Below are 16,347 nucleotides of genomic sequence, written 5' to 3' on the forward strand. Positions count from 1 at the left end.
GTCTCCGCGGCCGGGGGGAGGGGCGGGTTATAATGAATCCCAGGCCGGAAATTCCTCCCGAGGGGCCCGGCTGGGCTGCGGGAGTGAGGGGGGGGGGCCGGCGCTGAGGCTGGCAATCTGCCCGCACCACCCCTCCTCCTCCTCCGAGTCCGCCCCCCGCATCATGGAAACTGGGCCGCCGGCCGACCCCCATGGCTCCGCTCCACATTCCTGCCTCTGGGGGCGGGCGGGGCACGAAAGTTGGGCTACCCGCTTCGGGCCGGTCCGCAGGGGGAGCCGCGGACCTCCGAACCCTCCTTCTGATTTGGGACGAGCACCGCCTCCCCATTCCCGCTTGGGCACATCTTCGGGGAGGTTAGGGAGACCGGCAGGACCCACGACACTCCATTCGATTCAATCAACTCTGAGAACCTGGTTCATCTCTATTTACCCTCCCCCCCCACGTGATCACTCTTCATTAAGCGCTCGTGGGCTTACCCCGGGCTGCGCCCGTATTGTGCGCCCAGCCCTCAACGCCGGATTTTCACCTCTCAGCATCTGGCGAGGCAGACACCATTATGCCCATTCTACAGGTGAAGGCAGTGAGGTTCAAACAGAGGAAGGTTCAGATAGTAGGGTCGGGCGGAGCAGGAACTCCGGCCACCTCCTCCCGGAAGCTCCCCGGACGGCGCTGGGCATCTGTAGGCTCTCAGATGACCCCAGATTCCTCTCCGGGGCGACTGGAAGGAGGGACTCTGCGAGACGGGGGAGGGCGTGCGGGCTTCGAATCCTGTCTGCTCGCTCAGGCTGTGGGGCTGGGCAGGGGTCTCAGTTTCCGCACGTGGGAAGAGGGCGCCCTCCCAGGCCTTCTGAACGACGTTAGCGGGGGACTCGAGCCCCCGGATCCTCCGAGTCACCGGGCGCGCACACAGCGCTTACCTGCTAGCCTCAGACTTGAGTCGCTGCCTCCTTCCAGCCGTGGGGCCTGGCCGGGCCCCGGCCAGACTGTCCCTGGGGCTCCAGGGGGGCGGGGCCAGGGCAGCGCTAGGCGGGGCCGGGCCAGGGGGCGGGGCCGGGGCCGGGATTCCTAGGAGACCGCGGCAGTGCCGCGAGCCGCGGCGCGCGGACTGACCCGGACCCAGCCGGGTACGGAGGCACCAGGTGAGCAAAACTAGGAGCCTGGGGTTCGTCCCCCACTTTCCCCAACTTTTTGTTTAGCCTCTCCCTCCAGATAGGCGCTGCGTGGGGGGTCGGGAGCCCGGTTCCCCCTTTCCCCGGAGTATGGACGCGCGGGGAGGCGGGACCCCGGAGTGTCCGGGATCCAGCCCCGAGCAACTTCCCGAGACATGGGACCTTCGGACTGTGTCTCCAAGTTTCTGCCTCTCCGGGGTCCCCAGCGTCGACTCACGCCCTCCAGAGTCTCAGGGTCTCCGAGCATGTCCCCATCTCTCTGCAAGCCTCCGCTTCCCTTCCCGCCAGGACCCGCGGTGGCTCAGGGGTGACCTTTCCGGAGCTGGGGCCGGAGCGCCAGCTCTGGCCTGGGGCGGGGTGGTCATTTCTCCAGTTTGGGGCTGGGGAAAGGGCTCCACACTCAGAAACCGGGGTGGGGAACGGGGTTCACCTCCTCCCAGGACGCTCCCGGGGCTGAGCAGAGAAGTGCCCAGCGTTGGGTCCTAGTAGAGCCCCCGTCCTGTGTGGCCTATGACCCTGGCAGGCCCCTCCGCCTCTCCCGGCCGCAGTTTCCCTCTGTGAACACCAGGCTTTGGACGCGGAAGACGCCGGGGCTCTATGCTAGGCCCTGGGCCTTCAGCGCTCCTGTCGGAGGCAGGGATGGGGTGTCCTGCTTTGAGCTTCGGGGGTGCGAATGGGGAGTGAGTGGGGTAACAAGGCCTCCTTCCTGGGGCCTCGACTACGGGTTCCAGCGTTGCAGCTGTGGAGAAACCAGACTGGGGCAGTGAGGATGCACCACTGGACAGCGACGTGCTAACCCTCCTCTCCTAAGGCCGGAGCGCCCCGGCCGGGGCACCGTTTCCTCCCACATCCTCCCTTCCGTGGGGGTCCACACCACACGCAGCCCCGCGACTCCTGCCCGGCCCAGATTCAGTCCTCAGGCCGCAGGCCAGGCCGCACCAGCAGCCGGGAGGGGCTTAAGCCGGGCGGCCCAGACCCTGCGGCAGCCAGAGGTGCAAGGGCGGCGCTGCTCCGGCCGGGACGCGGGCCACTGAGGCCTCGGGCGGAGGAGTCCGGAAAGGAGGCCAGGCGGCTGGAAAGGGGGATGTTTCATCCCGAGGAGCCCGAATTGGAAACGCTGCAACCTGGGGGAACAGCGTTGCCCGGGCTGACAGGAGAGCCAGGAGGGGAGCTCACTTGGCAAGGCCCGGCGCCCGGCACCCGCAGCCCCCTGCTTCCTGCCCTGGCGTTAGCCCGGCCGCTGGAGGAGGGGGCGGCCTCTTCTTCGCGGAGTTTAAAGAAATCCTGGGCCAAGTCTGCCACTTGTTTTGGTCAGAGCGGTCTTCTCGGAGTCTAGCTCAAGTCTCTCTTGCTGCAGCTTCAGTGCTGACTGAGGAGGTCTGGAAGGAGGAGGTGGATAGGAAGAGGCTGGAGGCCGCGACACCCGCTCCTTCCTTCCCTGCGGTACTTGAAGCGCAGCAGAGGGGAGGTGGGGCCCGCGAGCGACCCCAGCGGACCCGGGCGGCTGAGTGCCCCCTCCCTCCTTTACTACGGTGCAGCCACCTGCGGGGGTGAGCTCGAGCTCGGGCGGGGCTTACCCTGGAGACTCCGCTGCCGGGGGCCCCACACCTCCCGAGGCCCGGGACCCGCAAGCTGGCCAAGAGGGCGCAGGCGGCCGGAGCCCCGCAGCCAAGGACGCGCCAAGGAGCAGCCCGCGCGCGACCCACTCCCTGGTCTCCGCCCGCGGGCCCGGCCAACTCCGGCTTCTGCCGCGCGTCCCTGGCTCGGAGCTCCGCTGCGGAAAACCCGAGCGGGGGCGGCTCCCCGCCTCGCAGCCCGGGAAAATCCGGGGGTGGCCGCCAGGGATCTCCAAGCGTCCTGGGCCAGGCAGCCCCATCTTCCCTCCCGGATGTGGGCCCCCGACCTGGCGCTCCGACCGTAGGCCCGTCGGTTCAGTCCCTGCCTCCCACCTTCTCTCCGCAGAGCGCCAAGACGACTGAGAGATGACGGCTGGGAGCCCCGGAGACTGCGGGGAGGTGCGGAGGAGCCCCGAGGGCCGCGTCTCCCGCCTGGGCCGCCGCCTGGGCCGCCGCCGGCGCCCGCGCTCCCCGCCCGAGCCCCTGCGGGTGCGGGCGCGGCTGCGGCTGCGCTCGCCGTCGGGGGCGTTCGCGGCGCTGGGGGCGCTCGTGGTCCTGGTGGGCATGGGCATCGCAGTGGCCGGCTACTGGCCGCACCGCGCCGGGGTCCCGGGGCCCCGGGCTGCAAACGCCAGCGCGCCCCCCCTGAGCGAGCTGCGGCGCGAGGGTCGGGGCGCCGGCCGGGCCCACGGCCCGCACGAGCGGCTGCGACTCCTTGGGCCCGTAGTCATGGGCGTCGGCCTGTTCGTGTTCATCTGCGCCAACACGCTGCTCTACGAGAACCGAGACTTGGAGACGCGACGGCTTCGTCAGGGGGTGCTGCGGGCTCAGGCGCTCCGACCCCCGGACGGCCCGGGCTGGGACTGCGCTCTCCTCCCCAGCCCCGGCCCCAGGACTCCCAGAGCCATAGGCTGCGTGGAGCCAGAAAGCTGGGACCTGTCCCCGCGTCGGGGTACCTCACCAGTCCCGTCAGTGCGGAGTCTGCGTTCAGAACCTGCTAATCCTCGCTTGGGGTTACCTGCCCTGCTCAACAGTTACCCGCTGAAGGGCCCAGGGCTGCACCCACCCTGGGGTCCACGGACCCAGACTGGCCATGTGATTATCACCGTGCAGCCCTCTGGTTCCTGCATTGAACATTCCAAGTCTCTGGATTTGGGCCTCGGGGAGCTCCTGCTTAGGGCCCCAGCAGCTCGGGATTGTGCTCACCGAAGCTGGCCACGGCTGGACCGCCTTAGTCTGGGGGGTTACGCCAAGTTGGGAGGAGGAGGGGACTTGGGGGCCCGGGTCTGAGGAGCAGGGGACAGCCTGCTATGAGGCTGCAGCATGGACCATGGTACAGGACTAGGACTGGGAGTCCCAATGTCTAGTAGATGCTTCAGTCACATCCCAGACTGGGGATGGATGCTCTGGCCCCAGCAGCTGCTAAGGCATCCTGACTTGCATGTCGGCAGAGAAATGCCGACTGCACAAGGGTTCAAAAGACCGGAGAGAATGTGTTTTAACGTGGAATCTGGAGACCAGCATGACTCAGCCTTAGGAATTCCTTCAGCCTCCAAAAGTGGCCTTAGCCCTGGACAGGTACCTGAGGGGGCTGGAGGTCAAGGCCAGGGTGACTGGGAGATTTATCTGGTGTCTTGGCAAACCCAAAGTTGTGGGCAAGGACCCTAAGACTTGGAAGGTAGGTTGTGATGTTACAGGCTGGGATAGGGTTTGGGCCTCTGGGAAGACGGGCAATGGGGTGGAGCTGAGATGTTCCACGGCCATCTGGGATGGAGACTGAGCCTTTAACTCCTACCACGTCAACCCCTCCCCGCTCAGCCATGCAGGGTATATCCCACGAGGGCTACACTACTGCCAATGCCTTCATACTGAGTGTCTGGCCCCTCCCCAAAGAGGTCTGAGAAGCCCCCTTTCTCTCCTTTGTCATGGCCTGTGCCACGAAATTTCCCTCCAGTTGGCAAAAAGCATATGCCGGTTCCCAGAAATCCTTTTATATGTTGAAACTGCATTTTGGTCAATGTGGACAGCTTTAGAAAATGGCTTGGATCTGGGTCTTCCTGTCACACGTTTAATTTTTCCCGAGTTGCCGGTAAGAGAACTTTAAAAGTTGATCAATCTTCACAGTCAGTCCTTTTTTTTTTTTTTTTAAAGTTTATTGAAAAATGCAATACAAGAAGAAGCAAGACCAAACAGTATCTAAACACTACCACCACTTCTCTAACTACAAAAGGCCAAAACGGCAGATCTAATTATTGCCTATTTAATCTAAGGATTTTGCCAATTTGATTCGGCTGGCATAGTTCCTATTTTGTCAAGAAATGTAAACAACTACTTGATATGATTCATAATTTTTTTTTTTTAATTTACAAAGCTCCTTCATTTTTGTCACCAAAATAAAACATTTGAGAGAGATCTGTAAAACCAACCAGCCTGGGGCTAAGATCCTGGACAGGTATTTCCCACGAGCCTTCCTTGGTATTGGTCAGGCCATAGCCCTGGCTCCATTTCCCGAGGTGGACTGTTGCTCCCTCACCCTCAGCTGCCCCGCAGAACACACGGTGGGGGGCTGGGGGCGGGCAGAGATTCCCTGACAGGTTCCTGCAGCTAGGCTCTGTGGGCCCTCAGCGGATAAATTCAGGTCCTGCTTTGTGGGTGGGTTGGGTAGGTGGGTGGCAGAGACCTCACATGGCTTGGAAGAAATCTTTGTTTCTGAAGTGAGATAAAAATAAAATTGCAGTGCGAGTTGTTCCTGTGCTGTGTCTGAGTCACTTTAGGAAAACTGCCAAGTTGTTGACACTGGAAATGAACTCTTCTCCCCTCTTCACCATTTCCACCTGGACAGTCTGTTTTTCTTCACACACACGCACACACACAGTTGCAGGAAGAAAAAAAAGATCCAAACAATTGCCAAACCCCAAGTTCTGTAACCAGAGAGGGAGGAAAAGGAAAGAGGCTTGGAAGGACACCCCTCGTGTTGGATTGTCCAAATCATGGCTTCTCAGCGCCAGAAGGGCACTGGAGGTCTTCTGGTCCAATTTATAGACAAGGAAGCAGGGTGAAGTGAGTTGGTGACAGATTGAGGGGAAGTTCAGGCCCCTGATTTGTGGTCCTAGGCAGTGAAAGTGGCCATACTGACCTGGACGGCACAGGATACTCAGCGTGCCAGGTTCCTGACGTGCATGCTGTGCCCTCTTCCTTTCCCCAACTTCATTCCACAGGTTGCAGCTCTGCAAGCTCCAGCAGCTCTTCCAGCAGGACAGCTGGCCACTGGCAAGTGAGCTCACATCGCAAGCCTATTTGATGTGAGCTGGATTTCCAACCTCACCACCGCTCTGGGCAACAAAGCTCGGGCTTGGGCACGGCCTGGAAAGCCCCATCGTTCCAGACTGTATGTCCCATGCTGTCTGTCCCTGAGACAGGACACTCTCCTTCCCCTACAAGCCTGTCACATATCCCACCTGAGCTCTTCCTGTCCCTGCCCAGAGAGAGCTACCTGTTGGTTAGTAACAGTCTCAAGTAAGTACTAAGAGAAAAACGCACACTCGTGAAATCAGTTCAAACCAACTGAGTTCGTCTAAACAAAGCTCAGCCAGCAGAGACTCCGGAGACGTGCTGAGGGCCAGGAGCAGAGGCTGTAGACTTCTCTCCTGCTCACCGCCCTGCAGCCCCCAGCCACTGCTGACGGGGACCCGCTGTCCACCTCAGGAAGCTCACTTTCTGTCCTAGAATCAGGATTCTAAGAACTTGTAGGTAGATCTGTTTGTGGGAAGCAAGCTGGAAGATAAGAGAAGCGCTACTGAATAAAAATGTCCCCTAATCTTTACCAGGAATAGTGGAATTGGGGACATCAGTCCTCATTTTCAAAAACAAAAACAAAAAATTAAACCCAAACCCACCACAAACATCAAGCCACAAAACCTGACAGACCTCAGATGGCAAGTGGGGATGAGTGGAGCTGGTGTTTGTACCCCTTGTCAAGTGGGGTTTTGTGGGGAGCGTGGCCCCTAAAAGCCAATTCCCACGCTCCAGAAGGGTATCTGCAGGTAGGGGCCGGTCTGGACCACGATCGCCTCCTCTCTCAGTCACATCCTTTCTTACCCCAGGATTAAAGAGAGAGGCTCAGGGATGGTCTCCTGGAAATACTTCTTAGCAGGATCCAACTGAGGTAAACTCCACCACTCCCCTGTGTGAAGTGCACATTCCCAGAACTAGAAAACCTTTAAAAAAATCTCGTCAACTTTCTTTGTCCAAATCACCACTAAAAATGTGTGGTCAGTGCTTTTGGCCCAAAGTGCCTATTTTTCTGTGAGTTTTGGTCTCTCCTGAGATGGGAGGTGGGGGGAGCACTTAGCAGAGCCACTGCTTCTGATGAGGTAAAAGGGGAGGGAGGGCAGGAAGGTGAAGGCCACGGATATGTTCAAACATTCACAGTATCAGATATATCTGAAGCAACTTCTTATGTCTTTGATCTAAAGAAGCTCCAAAAAGAAAGAACAGGAGAGAGGAAGGAAAACAATACTACATTCTTAGCAGAGGCCTCTGCCTCACCAAACCACCCTCAGCAAAGGGACAGGGACATCTTCCTGGGGTCTCTGGATCAGGGCAGCCGCCCTGCCTGACATTCTGATAAAGTTACATCACTGGCTCTGAGAAAGGGCTGGTTTATGAAGTTTCTGCTGCCATCTAAAGGGTATAAACTAGGGGAGGAGCAGGGAAGCCCCACTAAGCTGGCTTTGTCCCCCAACACAGCTGACGGAGTCATTGGAGGATTTCCCGAAGAATGCTGTGGACCCTGTCAGTATAAATGGGGAGAGGCTGGGCTGAAGGGGTTACAAACGACCCCATAAAAAAACAAAAGGCTCTTTAAAAACAGTCCAAAGAGTGAAAAGTTGAACAATTTCTGGTATCACAATATAGAAAAATGTATTCAAAAGGATCAGTGATATCTAGAAGACTTTCTTGGTATAAACTCCAAATAGAAAATGAAATTGCTTTTCTGGTGGTTTAGAATCAATCATCTTAAAAGTCTGAAGTCTGACTATTGCAGGTTAGCTTCTTTATCATTCTGCTGGTTTTCTCTGGAATGGAAGATGGGCAGGGAGTCGGGGGAGGGGGGAGGGTAGGACAGTTCCTAGAGGAAAGAAAGAAGCAAAGTTTTACAATCCCGCAAAGGAGACTGCTACCCAGTCCCAGTGCCAAGTTCTTGTGGCCACAAGTGACAATCAGGGCCTGAGCGGTTTTACAGGGCCCCATCCTACCTGGTGATTGATGGCTTCTTCAAGTTATTTGTAAACTACTTGTAGGCATGACTTTATCTGGAACCCTGGCTCCCAAAAGGCAGCTATCCTGCTTCCAACTCTCTAGTCTGGCCCCAGAGCTTCAGCCCTTTCTTTTCTATCCCCCAAACCCTCATTTCCAGACAGCTAGTGCTGCTTTGCTTGGTTTTGTTCTTCTCCTTTGGCCCTCCCAGGTCTAGGCTCAGAGAGGCCTGTGACAGCAGAGAGTAGGGCGGCAGGGAGAAGTGGGGGGAAGTGAGGTGGAGAAGCAGGAGGACGCGTGAAGATTCAAGAGGTGGGTGGGATTTACATCCACGTTTGGTGTATCTCTTCCACCCCGTCACTGCTGGCACCGCTGAGGGCAGGAGGAGACCTAGCTGCTTTAGTTGGAGCCAGATACTTAATAACGTCCCACACCCTCCTCCTCAGCCTTCCTCTGCCTTCAGTTTATCAAGTCCCAGTGTGGACACCTCTGGGGGGATGGCTCCACTCCACAAGGATGGCCCATACCTGAGCTCACTCCTCAGAGATTTCGGTTTCCTGATGGACGACCACCTTGGTCACTGACATGTCTGGGTGCTGCTCCTTTGCCTCCTTGATGGCCTGTACGAGGACCTGAGAAAGACAGAAACAATGCCCATCAGGCAGAAAGCAGCCTGGCTGGTGAAAGAGGCAGGGGCCATAGGACACCATTTCTCTGGCAAGTTCAATCTTTCTGTCTACAGAACCAGAGCAGCATGTAGGCTAAGCCAAGCTGATGATGGCCGTGCCCGCCCCATCCTGCTTAGGGAGGCTCCTGGACTAAAAACACAGACACAGGGAAAGCTTAGAGCTGTCTTCAAGGAATCAGGGAGGGCCTGGAGGGGTGACAGCCTGGGTGGCTCTGGGAAGATTCACTCAAGAACAAAGTGAAATCTGTGTTCAGCGTAGGGTAACTGGGAAGCTCAGGACAGGAGAGGAAAATAGAGAAGCATGCTACAAAAAGGAAGCGATGTCTTTGGCTAAAGTAGAGACAAGAAAGGAAGAAAGAGTGGGAGGGCCCATGACATGCCACATACTGGCCTAAGTACATTACTTATTATTATTTACTTGATCTTCACAACAACTCAATGAATTAAGGTAGTATCCTTAATTTCATATTTTAGACGTGGAAACCAAGGTTCAGTGGTTAAAGTACTTAACGTTTCACAGCTAGTAAGTAACACAATGGGGATTTTCACTTAAGTCTATCAGACTTTCCTCTTTGCCACACTGTTTTTTAGTTTCAGAGGGAGGTGGAAGGGATGACGACCCGATTTTAGTATCTGGAGGAGTTCTGATCATTTTAGAAAAGCTGAAGGGAGCAGAGGGAAAGTCAAAGAAGAACAATGACACGACTACTCCCCTTGGGCTGCAAGTCGCTGAGCCTCAAGCTCAGAGCACCCCAAGGTGGCAGAGCCCAACACAGCCTTTGGGGGATGGCGGCATGAGATTCTCAGTGACAGGCCTCCATCAAAAAGGACTCTAGCTAGATATGACCAGCTGACTGTTGACCCTGGCTCTTAAGGCTACTTCTAGGAGGGACGGGAAGAAGGGAAATCCCTCTTTTGGTCTCTTGACTCCATGAAAGCCGTTCTTGGCACTGCTACCTCTACAGGCCCCTGCTCATCCTCCCTCAGCTTGTTTGCTCAACCAGTCTGCTCACGCTTCAAGGCCCAGCCCAAGCCCCCTCTCTGGTTACTCTGGCCTACACCCCTCTCTCTCCGACAGCCCGCACCTTCTTAAAGTGCCCCCTCCCGATCCAGAGTGCACCACATCTTATCCCTTCCACATGTCCCTCATGCCTCAGAGACTGAGGGAGCACCTCTCTGAGCTATCAAGTGTGCTTGTCCTTTTGTCCCAATAACCCTGAAAGAAACCTACGATTACCTTTATTTTACACATGGCAAAACCACAGCTCAGAGAAGTAAAATAACTTGCTCAAGGACACACAACCAGTAAGTTGCAGAGTCAGGATTCAACCCAGGTCTGTCTCACTCCAAAGCCAAAACACCTTCCTATGCCATCTACCACAGATGGAGCACGTGGCAGGGGCTCACATCACATCAGGCCGCGTAGGTGAGTGCAGGCTGGTAACACAGCAGGATCCCTTGAGCTGGGGCAAATAGACTGCAAGGCCTCCCACTTGGGCTTTTTGCAGTCTTGTTGCTGGGACCCTCAGCCCGGTGTTCTCAGCTGTTAAGTCTCAACCCTGCTACCAAGGGAACTGTGAGCACTGCAGCTCAGTCTATTTTTTTTTTTTTAAGGCACTCAGCGCATCAGCATAAAGGCCACAGAACTATTGCTCCAGCACTCCTGTCAACGATTCCAGAAGCATTTACATGCAGTCTCTTCCACCCCCGCTTTTCTGTTCTAACCTCACCCAGTAGAGAATTGGGAACATTAATCCTGACCTTATTATCTGCTAATTGCTCGAAGCACACAATTAGCACCTAATTAACATAAAAGCATAGAATTTTAGCACTCAGAGGGCCCAGAAATTAGCTAGATCAACCTACTCTCTTTTAGGAGAGAACAAAAAAAAAAAATATGGGAGGTAAAGTGATTTGCCCAGAGTCATACAACAAGTTAGTGATAGATCTAGGACAGAAATCAAGTTCCAGGTCTCCTGAGTTCCAGCCCATGACACTGTGTCCCCTCTAGCTCACCCCTCTGAGGGTACAGACCACATGTTGGTTTGATATCGTCTACTGTCTCCAGCACAGGTTTGGGTACATGATATCCCCTGAACAGCAACAGCTCTATTTACCTGGAGCCCACCACATGCCCCACAATGTACATCTGTATCTCACTTGATTCTCACAACAACCTTGATGGAAGATGCTATCTTACAGAAGAGGAAACAGAGGCCTAGGGAGTTAGGGCTAGGATATGGTAAGAACTAGGATTTGAGTCTAAAGCCCATGTTCTTTGCATTACACTTCCCTGCTTCTCCAGTCTACGGCCCCCATCCCACAGGCCTCAGTGATCCGACTCCCTTTGTCCTTCTTCTCGATTAAGAGCTAGAGTAGCTGAGAGGGCTCCTTGGAGATAAAGCTGTTATCTTTTGCAAGCCAATTTCGGTGTCCATCAGTGATCCTGCCCCAGAACCTCTCCCATGCCCAGGATCTCAGCATTCCCACCTGATCATGGTCAATATCGGCATCTCCTGTGATCACAATTCTCTTTTCAATCCGGGTCTCTGAAATCCCACCTTTTACAGTCTGAAACAAAACGGAGGTGACCATATGAGAAAGAAAGAAAGAAAAACCCAAACAGCAAAACAACAGCAAGAAATTAGTCTGAAAACTATACTCCAAATTTTAATCTGCTGCTGGGTACTGAATAGGGTAGCTTTCTCACACACTTGTTCAAAATCTTGGCTGGACCTGCTAAAATGAGCACACGCTTATTCCCTAGTATTGCTAAAAACCTTTAATAAGCTAAACAGAAAGTCATAATTCTCTATTATTTATTTTTAGCTTTTTCTTCCTCCCAAACACCAAAGAATTTCTGAGTAAACAAAACAGGTGTTCCTTTTTGCTCTTTTCCTGTATATTTTGATTGTTTTCAAGAGGCAAACAAATCAGAAGACTATGAACAAAAAACGTCATGCAGCTTGAAATTAGGCTCTTTATTTTAAAACATTTTCATATTACTGATGTCAAAAGACCCTCAAATAATCTCCCCAGGGTAGGTAGGTTTCCCTACTTCACAGATGAGGAAACCATGGTCTAGACATATTAAGTAACTGGCTTCCAGTCATCTGTGTGTTGATGATGGAGCTTGGTCAGCAATCTAGATTTCTTATTTACAAGAAAATGCTTTTTCATCTAGTGCTACCACAAACATGGACTGTCTCTGATTTTCTGGGAGTAGTTCCAATTTTAGATACTTTGTCCCTCTTGCCCCCATAAACAATATTCTAATAACTTCAATATTTCAGCATCCAAACTACAGTTCCCATGGCCTTGATCCTGGACATGACATAAAAATTCTCTGTGAGACCCTGAGTTCTGATTTTTGGCTTGGAAAATATGGTTGCTTAATAATACCAACAACACCTGCCCTTAAACTGACTTTTTTTTAAAATAGATCGTTATTGGAGTATAATTGCTTCACAATACTGTGTTAGTTTCTGTTGTACAACAAAGTGAATCAGCCATATGCATACATATATGCCCATATCCCTCCCACCCTCCCTATCCTACCCCTCTAGGTCATCACAAAGCACCAAGCTGATCTCCCTGTGCTATGCTGCTGCTTTCCACTAGCTATTCTACATTCGGTCGTGTATATATGTTGATGCTACTCTCACTTTGCCCCAGCTTCCCCTCCCCCACCGCGTCCTCAAGTCCGTTCTCTATGTCTATGTCTTTATTCCTGCCCTGCCACTAGGTTCATCAGTACCATTTTTTTTTTTTAGATTCCATAAATATGTGTTAGCATACAGTATTTGTTTTTCACTTTCTGACTTACTTCACTCTGTATGACAGACTCTAGGTCCATCCACCTCACTACAAATAATTCAGTTTCATTTCTTTTTATGGCTAACATTCCACTGTATATATGTGCCACATCTTCTTTATCCATTCATCTGTCAACGGACATTTAGGTTGGTTCCATGCTCTGGCTATTGTAAATAGTGCTTCAGTGAACACTGTGGCATGTGTCTCTTTATGGGTTTTTTTGGTTATTTATTTATTTATTTATTTACTTTTGGCTGCATTGGGTCTTCGCTGCTGCGCGCAGGCTTCCTCTAGTTGCAGCGAGTGGGGCTACTCTTCATTGAGGTGCGTGGGCTTCTCATTGCGGTGGCTTCTTTTGCTGTGGAGCACGGGCTCTAGGCACATGGGCTTCAGTAGTTGTGGCAGATGGGTTCAGTAGCTGTGGCTCAGGGACTCTAGAGTGCAGGCTTGGGCTTAGTTGCTCCGTGACATGTGGGATCTTCCCAGACCAGGGCTCGAACCCATGTCCTCTGCATTGGCAGGCGGATTCTTAACCACTGCGCCACCAGGGAAGTCCCCGTGTCTCTTTTTGAATTATGGTTTTTTCAGGGTATATGCCCAGTAGTGGGATTGCTGGATCATAGGGTAGTTCTTTTTTTTAGTTTATTAAGGAATCTCCATACTGTTCTCCATAGTGGTTGTATCAATTTACATTCCGACCAACAGTGGAGGAAGGTTCCCTTTTCACCACACCCATTCCAGCATTTATTGTTTCTAGATTTTTTGATAATGGCCATTCTGACCAGTGTGAGGTAATACCTCATTGTAGTTTTGATTTGCATTTCTCTAATAATAAGTGATGTTGAGCATCTTTTCATGTGCCTCTTGGCCATCTGTATGTCTTCTCTGGTGAAATGTCTATTTAGGTCTTCCACCTATTTTTTTAATTGAATTGTTTGGGTTTTTTTTGTATTGAGCTCCATGAGCTGGTTGTATATTTTGCAGATTAATCCTTTGTCCGTTGTTTCATTTGAAAATATTTTCTCCTATTCTGAGGGTTGTCTTTACGTCTTGTTTATGGTTTCCTTTGCTGTGCAGAAGCTTTTAAGTTTACTTAGGTCCCATTTGTTTATTTTTGTTTTTATTTCCATTTCTCTAGGAGGTGGGTCAAAAAAGATCTTGCTGTGGTTTATGTCAAAGAGTGTTTTTCCTATGTTTTCCTCTGAGTTTTATAGTGTCTGGTCTTACATTTAGGTCTTTAATCCATTTGGAGTCTCTTTTTTTTGAGTTTATTTATTTTGTTTTGTTTTGTTTTTGTGTGTGTTTTTTTTGTTTTTTTTTTGTTTTTTTTTTTTTGCGGTACGTGGGCCTCTCACTGTTGTGGCCTCTCCCGTTGTGGAGCACAGGCTCCGGACACGCAGGCTCAGCGGCCATGGCTCATGGGCTGGAGCATGTGGGATCTTCCCGGACCGGGGCACAAACCCGCGTCCCCTGCATCGGCAGGCAGATTCTCAACCACTGCGCCACCAGGGAAGCCCCTTGAGTTTATTTTTGTGTACGGTATTAGGGAGTGTTCTAATTTCACTCTTTTACATGTAGCTGTCCAGTTTTCCCAGCACCACGTACTGAAGAGACTGTCTTTTCTCCATTGTATGTTCTTGCCTCCTTTGTCAAAGATAAGGTGACCATATGTGCGTGGGTTTATCTCTGGGCTTTCTATCCTGTACCATTGATCTATATTTCTGTTTTTGTGCCAGTACCATACTGTCTTGATTACTGTAGCTTTGTAGTTTAGTTTGAAGCTGGGGAGCCTGATTCCTCCAGCTCTGTTTTTCTTTCTCAAGATTGCTTTGGCTATTTGGGGTCTTTGTGTCTCCATAAGAACTGTAAAGTTTTTTGTTCTAATTTTGTGAAGAATGCCATTGGTAGCTTGACAGGGATTGCATTGAATCTGTAGATTGCTTTGGGTAGTATAGTCATTTTCACAATATTGATTCTTCCAATCCAAGAACATGGTATATTTCTCCATTTGTTTATGTCATCTTTGATTTCTTTCATCAGTGTTTTATAGTTTTCTGAGTGCAAGTCTTTCGCCTCCTTAGGTAGTTTATTCCTAGGCATTTTATTCATTTTGTTGTGATGGTAAATGGGATTGTTTCCTTAATTTCTCTTTCTGATTTTTCCTTGTTAGTGTATAGGAATGCCAGAGATTTCTGATTTTTTTTTTTTATGTTCCTGATCTTAGTAGAAATACTTTCAGTTTTTCACCATTGAGTATGATGTTTGCTGTGGGTTTGTCATATATGGCCTTTATTATGTTGACGTAGTTTCCCTCTATGCCCATTTTCTGGAGAGTTTTTATCATAAATGGATGTCGAATTTTGTCAAAAGATTTTTCTGCATCTATTGAGATGATCATATGGTTTTTATTCCTTAATTTGCTAATATGGTGTACCACATTGATTGATTTGCATATATTGAAGAATTCTTGCATCCCTGGGATAAATCCCACTTGATGATGGTGTATGATCCTTTCAGTATGTTGTTGGATTCTGTTTGCTAGTATTTTGTTCAGGATTTTTGCATCTATGTTCATCAGTGATATTGGTCTGTAATTTTTTTTGTGATATCTTTTTCTGGTTTTGGTTTCAGGGTGATGGTGGCTTCGTAGAATGAATTTGGGAGTGTTTCTCCCTCTGCAATATTTTTGGAGAGTTTGAGAAGGATCGGTGTTAGCTCTTCTCTAAATGTTTGATAGAATTCGCCTGTGAAGCCATCTGGTCCTGGACTTTCGTTTGTTGGAGGATTTTTAATCACAGTTTCAATTTCATTACTTGTGATAGGTCTGTTTATATTTTCTAATTCTTCCTGGTTCAGTCTTGGAAAATTGTACCTTTCTAAGAATATGTCCATTTCTTTGTGATTGTCAATTTTATTGGCATATAGTTGTTTGTAGTAGTCTCTTATAATCCTTTGTATTTCTGTGGTGTCAGTTGTGATTTCTCCTTTTTCATTTCTTATTTTATTGATTTGCATCCTCTCCCTTTTTTTCTGGATGAGTCTGGCTAAGAGTTTATCTATTTTGTTTATCTTCTCAAAGAACCATCTTTCAGTTTTATTGATCCTTGCTACTGTTTTCTTCATTTCTATTTCATTTATTTCTGCTCTGATCTTTATGATTTCTTTCCTTCTGACTTTGGGTTTTCTTTGTTCTTCTTTCTCTCGTTGATTTAGGTGTAGGGTTAGGTTGTTTATTTGAGATTTTTCTATTTCTTGAGGTGAGATTCAATTGCTATAAACTTCCCTCTTAGAACTGCTTTTGCTGCATCTCATAGGTTTTGGGTCCCTGTGTTTTCATTGTCATTTGTTTCTATGAATTTTTTTATTTCTTCTTTGATTTCTTCAGTGATGTCTTGGTTATTTAGTAACACATTTTTTAGCCTCCAAGTATTTGTGGGTTTTACAGTTTTTTTTCCTGTAGTTGATATCCAATTTCATAGCATTGTGGTCAGAAAAGGTACTTGATATGATTTCAATTTTCTTAAATTTTCCAAGGGTTGATTTGTGACCCAATGTGATCTATCCTGGAGAATGTTCCGTGTGCACTTGAGAAGAAAGTGTACTCTTCCACTTCCGGGTGGAATGTTCTATAAATATCAATTAAATCTACCTGTTCTATTGTATCATTTAAAGCTTGTGTTTCCTTAGTTATTTTCTGTTTGGATGATATGTCCATTGGTGTAAGTGGGGTGTTAAAGTCCCATACTATTATTGTGTTACTGTCTATTTCCACTTTCCTGGTTGTTAGCATTTGCCTTA

At 50.5% G+C, this 16,347-nt stretch overlaps 2 protein-coding genes across 20 annotated transcripts in view; one reads left to right on the forward strand and one right to left on the reverse strand.

The window, feature by feature from the left end:
• Window positions 1–503: 503 nt before the first annotated feature.
• On the forward strand, window positions 504–5,150 carry TMEM200B (transmembrane protein 200B). Of its 3 annotated transcripts, none has more exons than XM_081217675.1 (2): window positions 504–572; window positions 3,133–5,150. In XM_081217675.1, exon 2 carries the CDS (start codon window positions 3,153–3,155, stop codon window positions 4,074–4,076), a length of 924 nt encoding a protein of 307 aa, XP_081073801.1. In that variant the 5' UTR covers window positions 504–572; window positions 3,133–3,152; the 3' UTR covers window positions 4,077–5,150. The 3 variants fall into 3 exon arrangements, with proteins under 3 accessions (XP_081073801.1, XP_081073799.1, XP_081073800.1); XM_081217673.1 differs by lacking the exon at window positions 504–572 and adding an exon at window positions 1,059–1,140; XM_081217674.1 differs by lacking the exon at window positions 504–572 and adding an exon at window positions 2,635–2,720.
• EPB41 (erythrocyte membrane protein band 4.1) overlaps window positions 4,105–16,347 on the reverse strand; it is a 207,104-nt gene continuing 194,861 nt past the window's right edge. For all 17 annotated transcript variants that reach the window (XM_081217497.1, XM_081217501.1, XM_081217500.1 and 14 more), the window contains 3 exons: window positions 11,224–11,304; window positions 8,573–8,677; window positions 4,105–7,917 (listed from right to left, as the gene is read on the reverse strand). In XM_081217497.1, the coding sequence (XP_081073623.1) occupies window positions 8,579–8,677; window positions 11,224–11,304 (180 nt within the window). In that variant the 3' untranslated portion in view covers window positions 4,105–7,917; window positions 8,573–8,578. The remainder of the gene's footprint in view (window positions 7,918–8,572; window positions 8,678–11,223; window positions 11,305–16,347) is intronic.

This window comes from Mesoplodon bidens, assembly GCF_964165515.1.
Source record: "Mesoplodon bidens genome assembly, chromosome: 2".
NCBI classification, from domain to species: Eukaryota; Metazoa; Chordata; class Mammalia; order Artiodactyla; family Ziphiidae; genus Mesoplodon; species Mesoplodon bidens.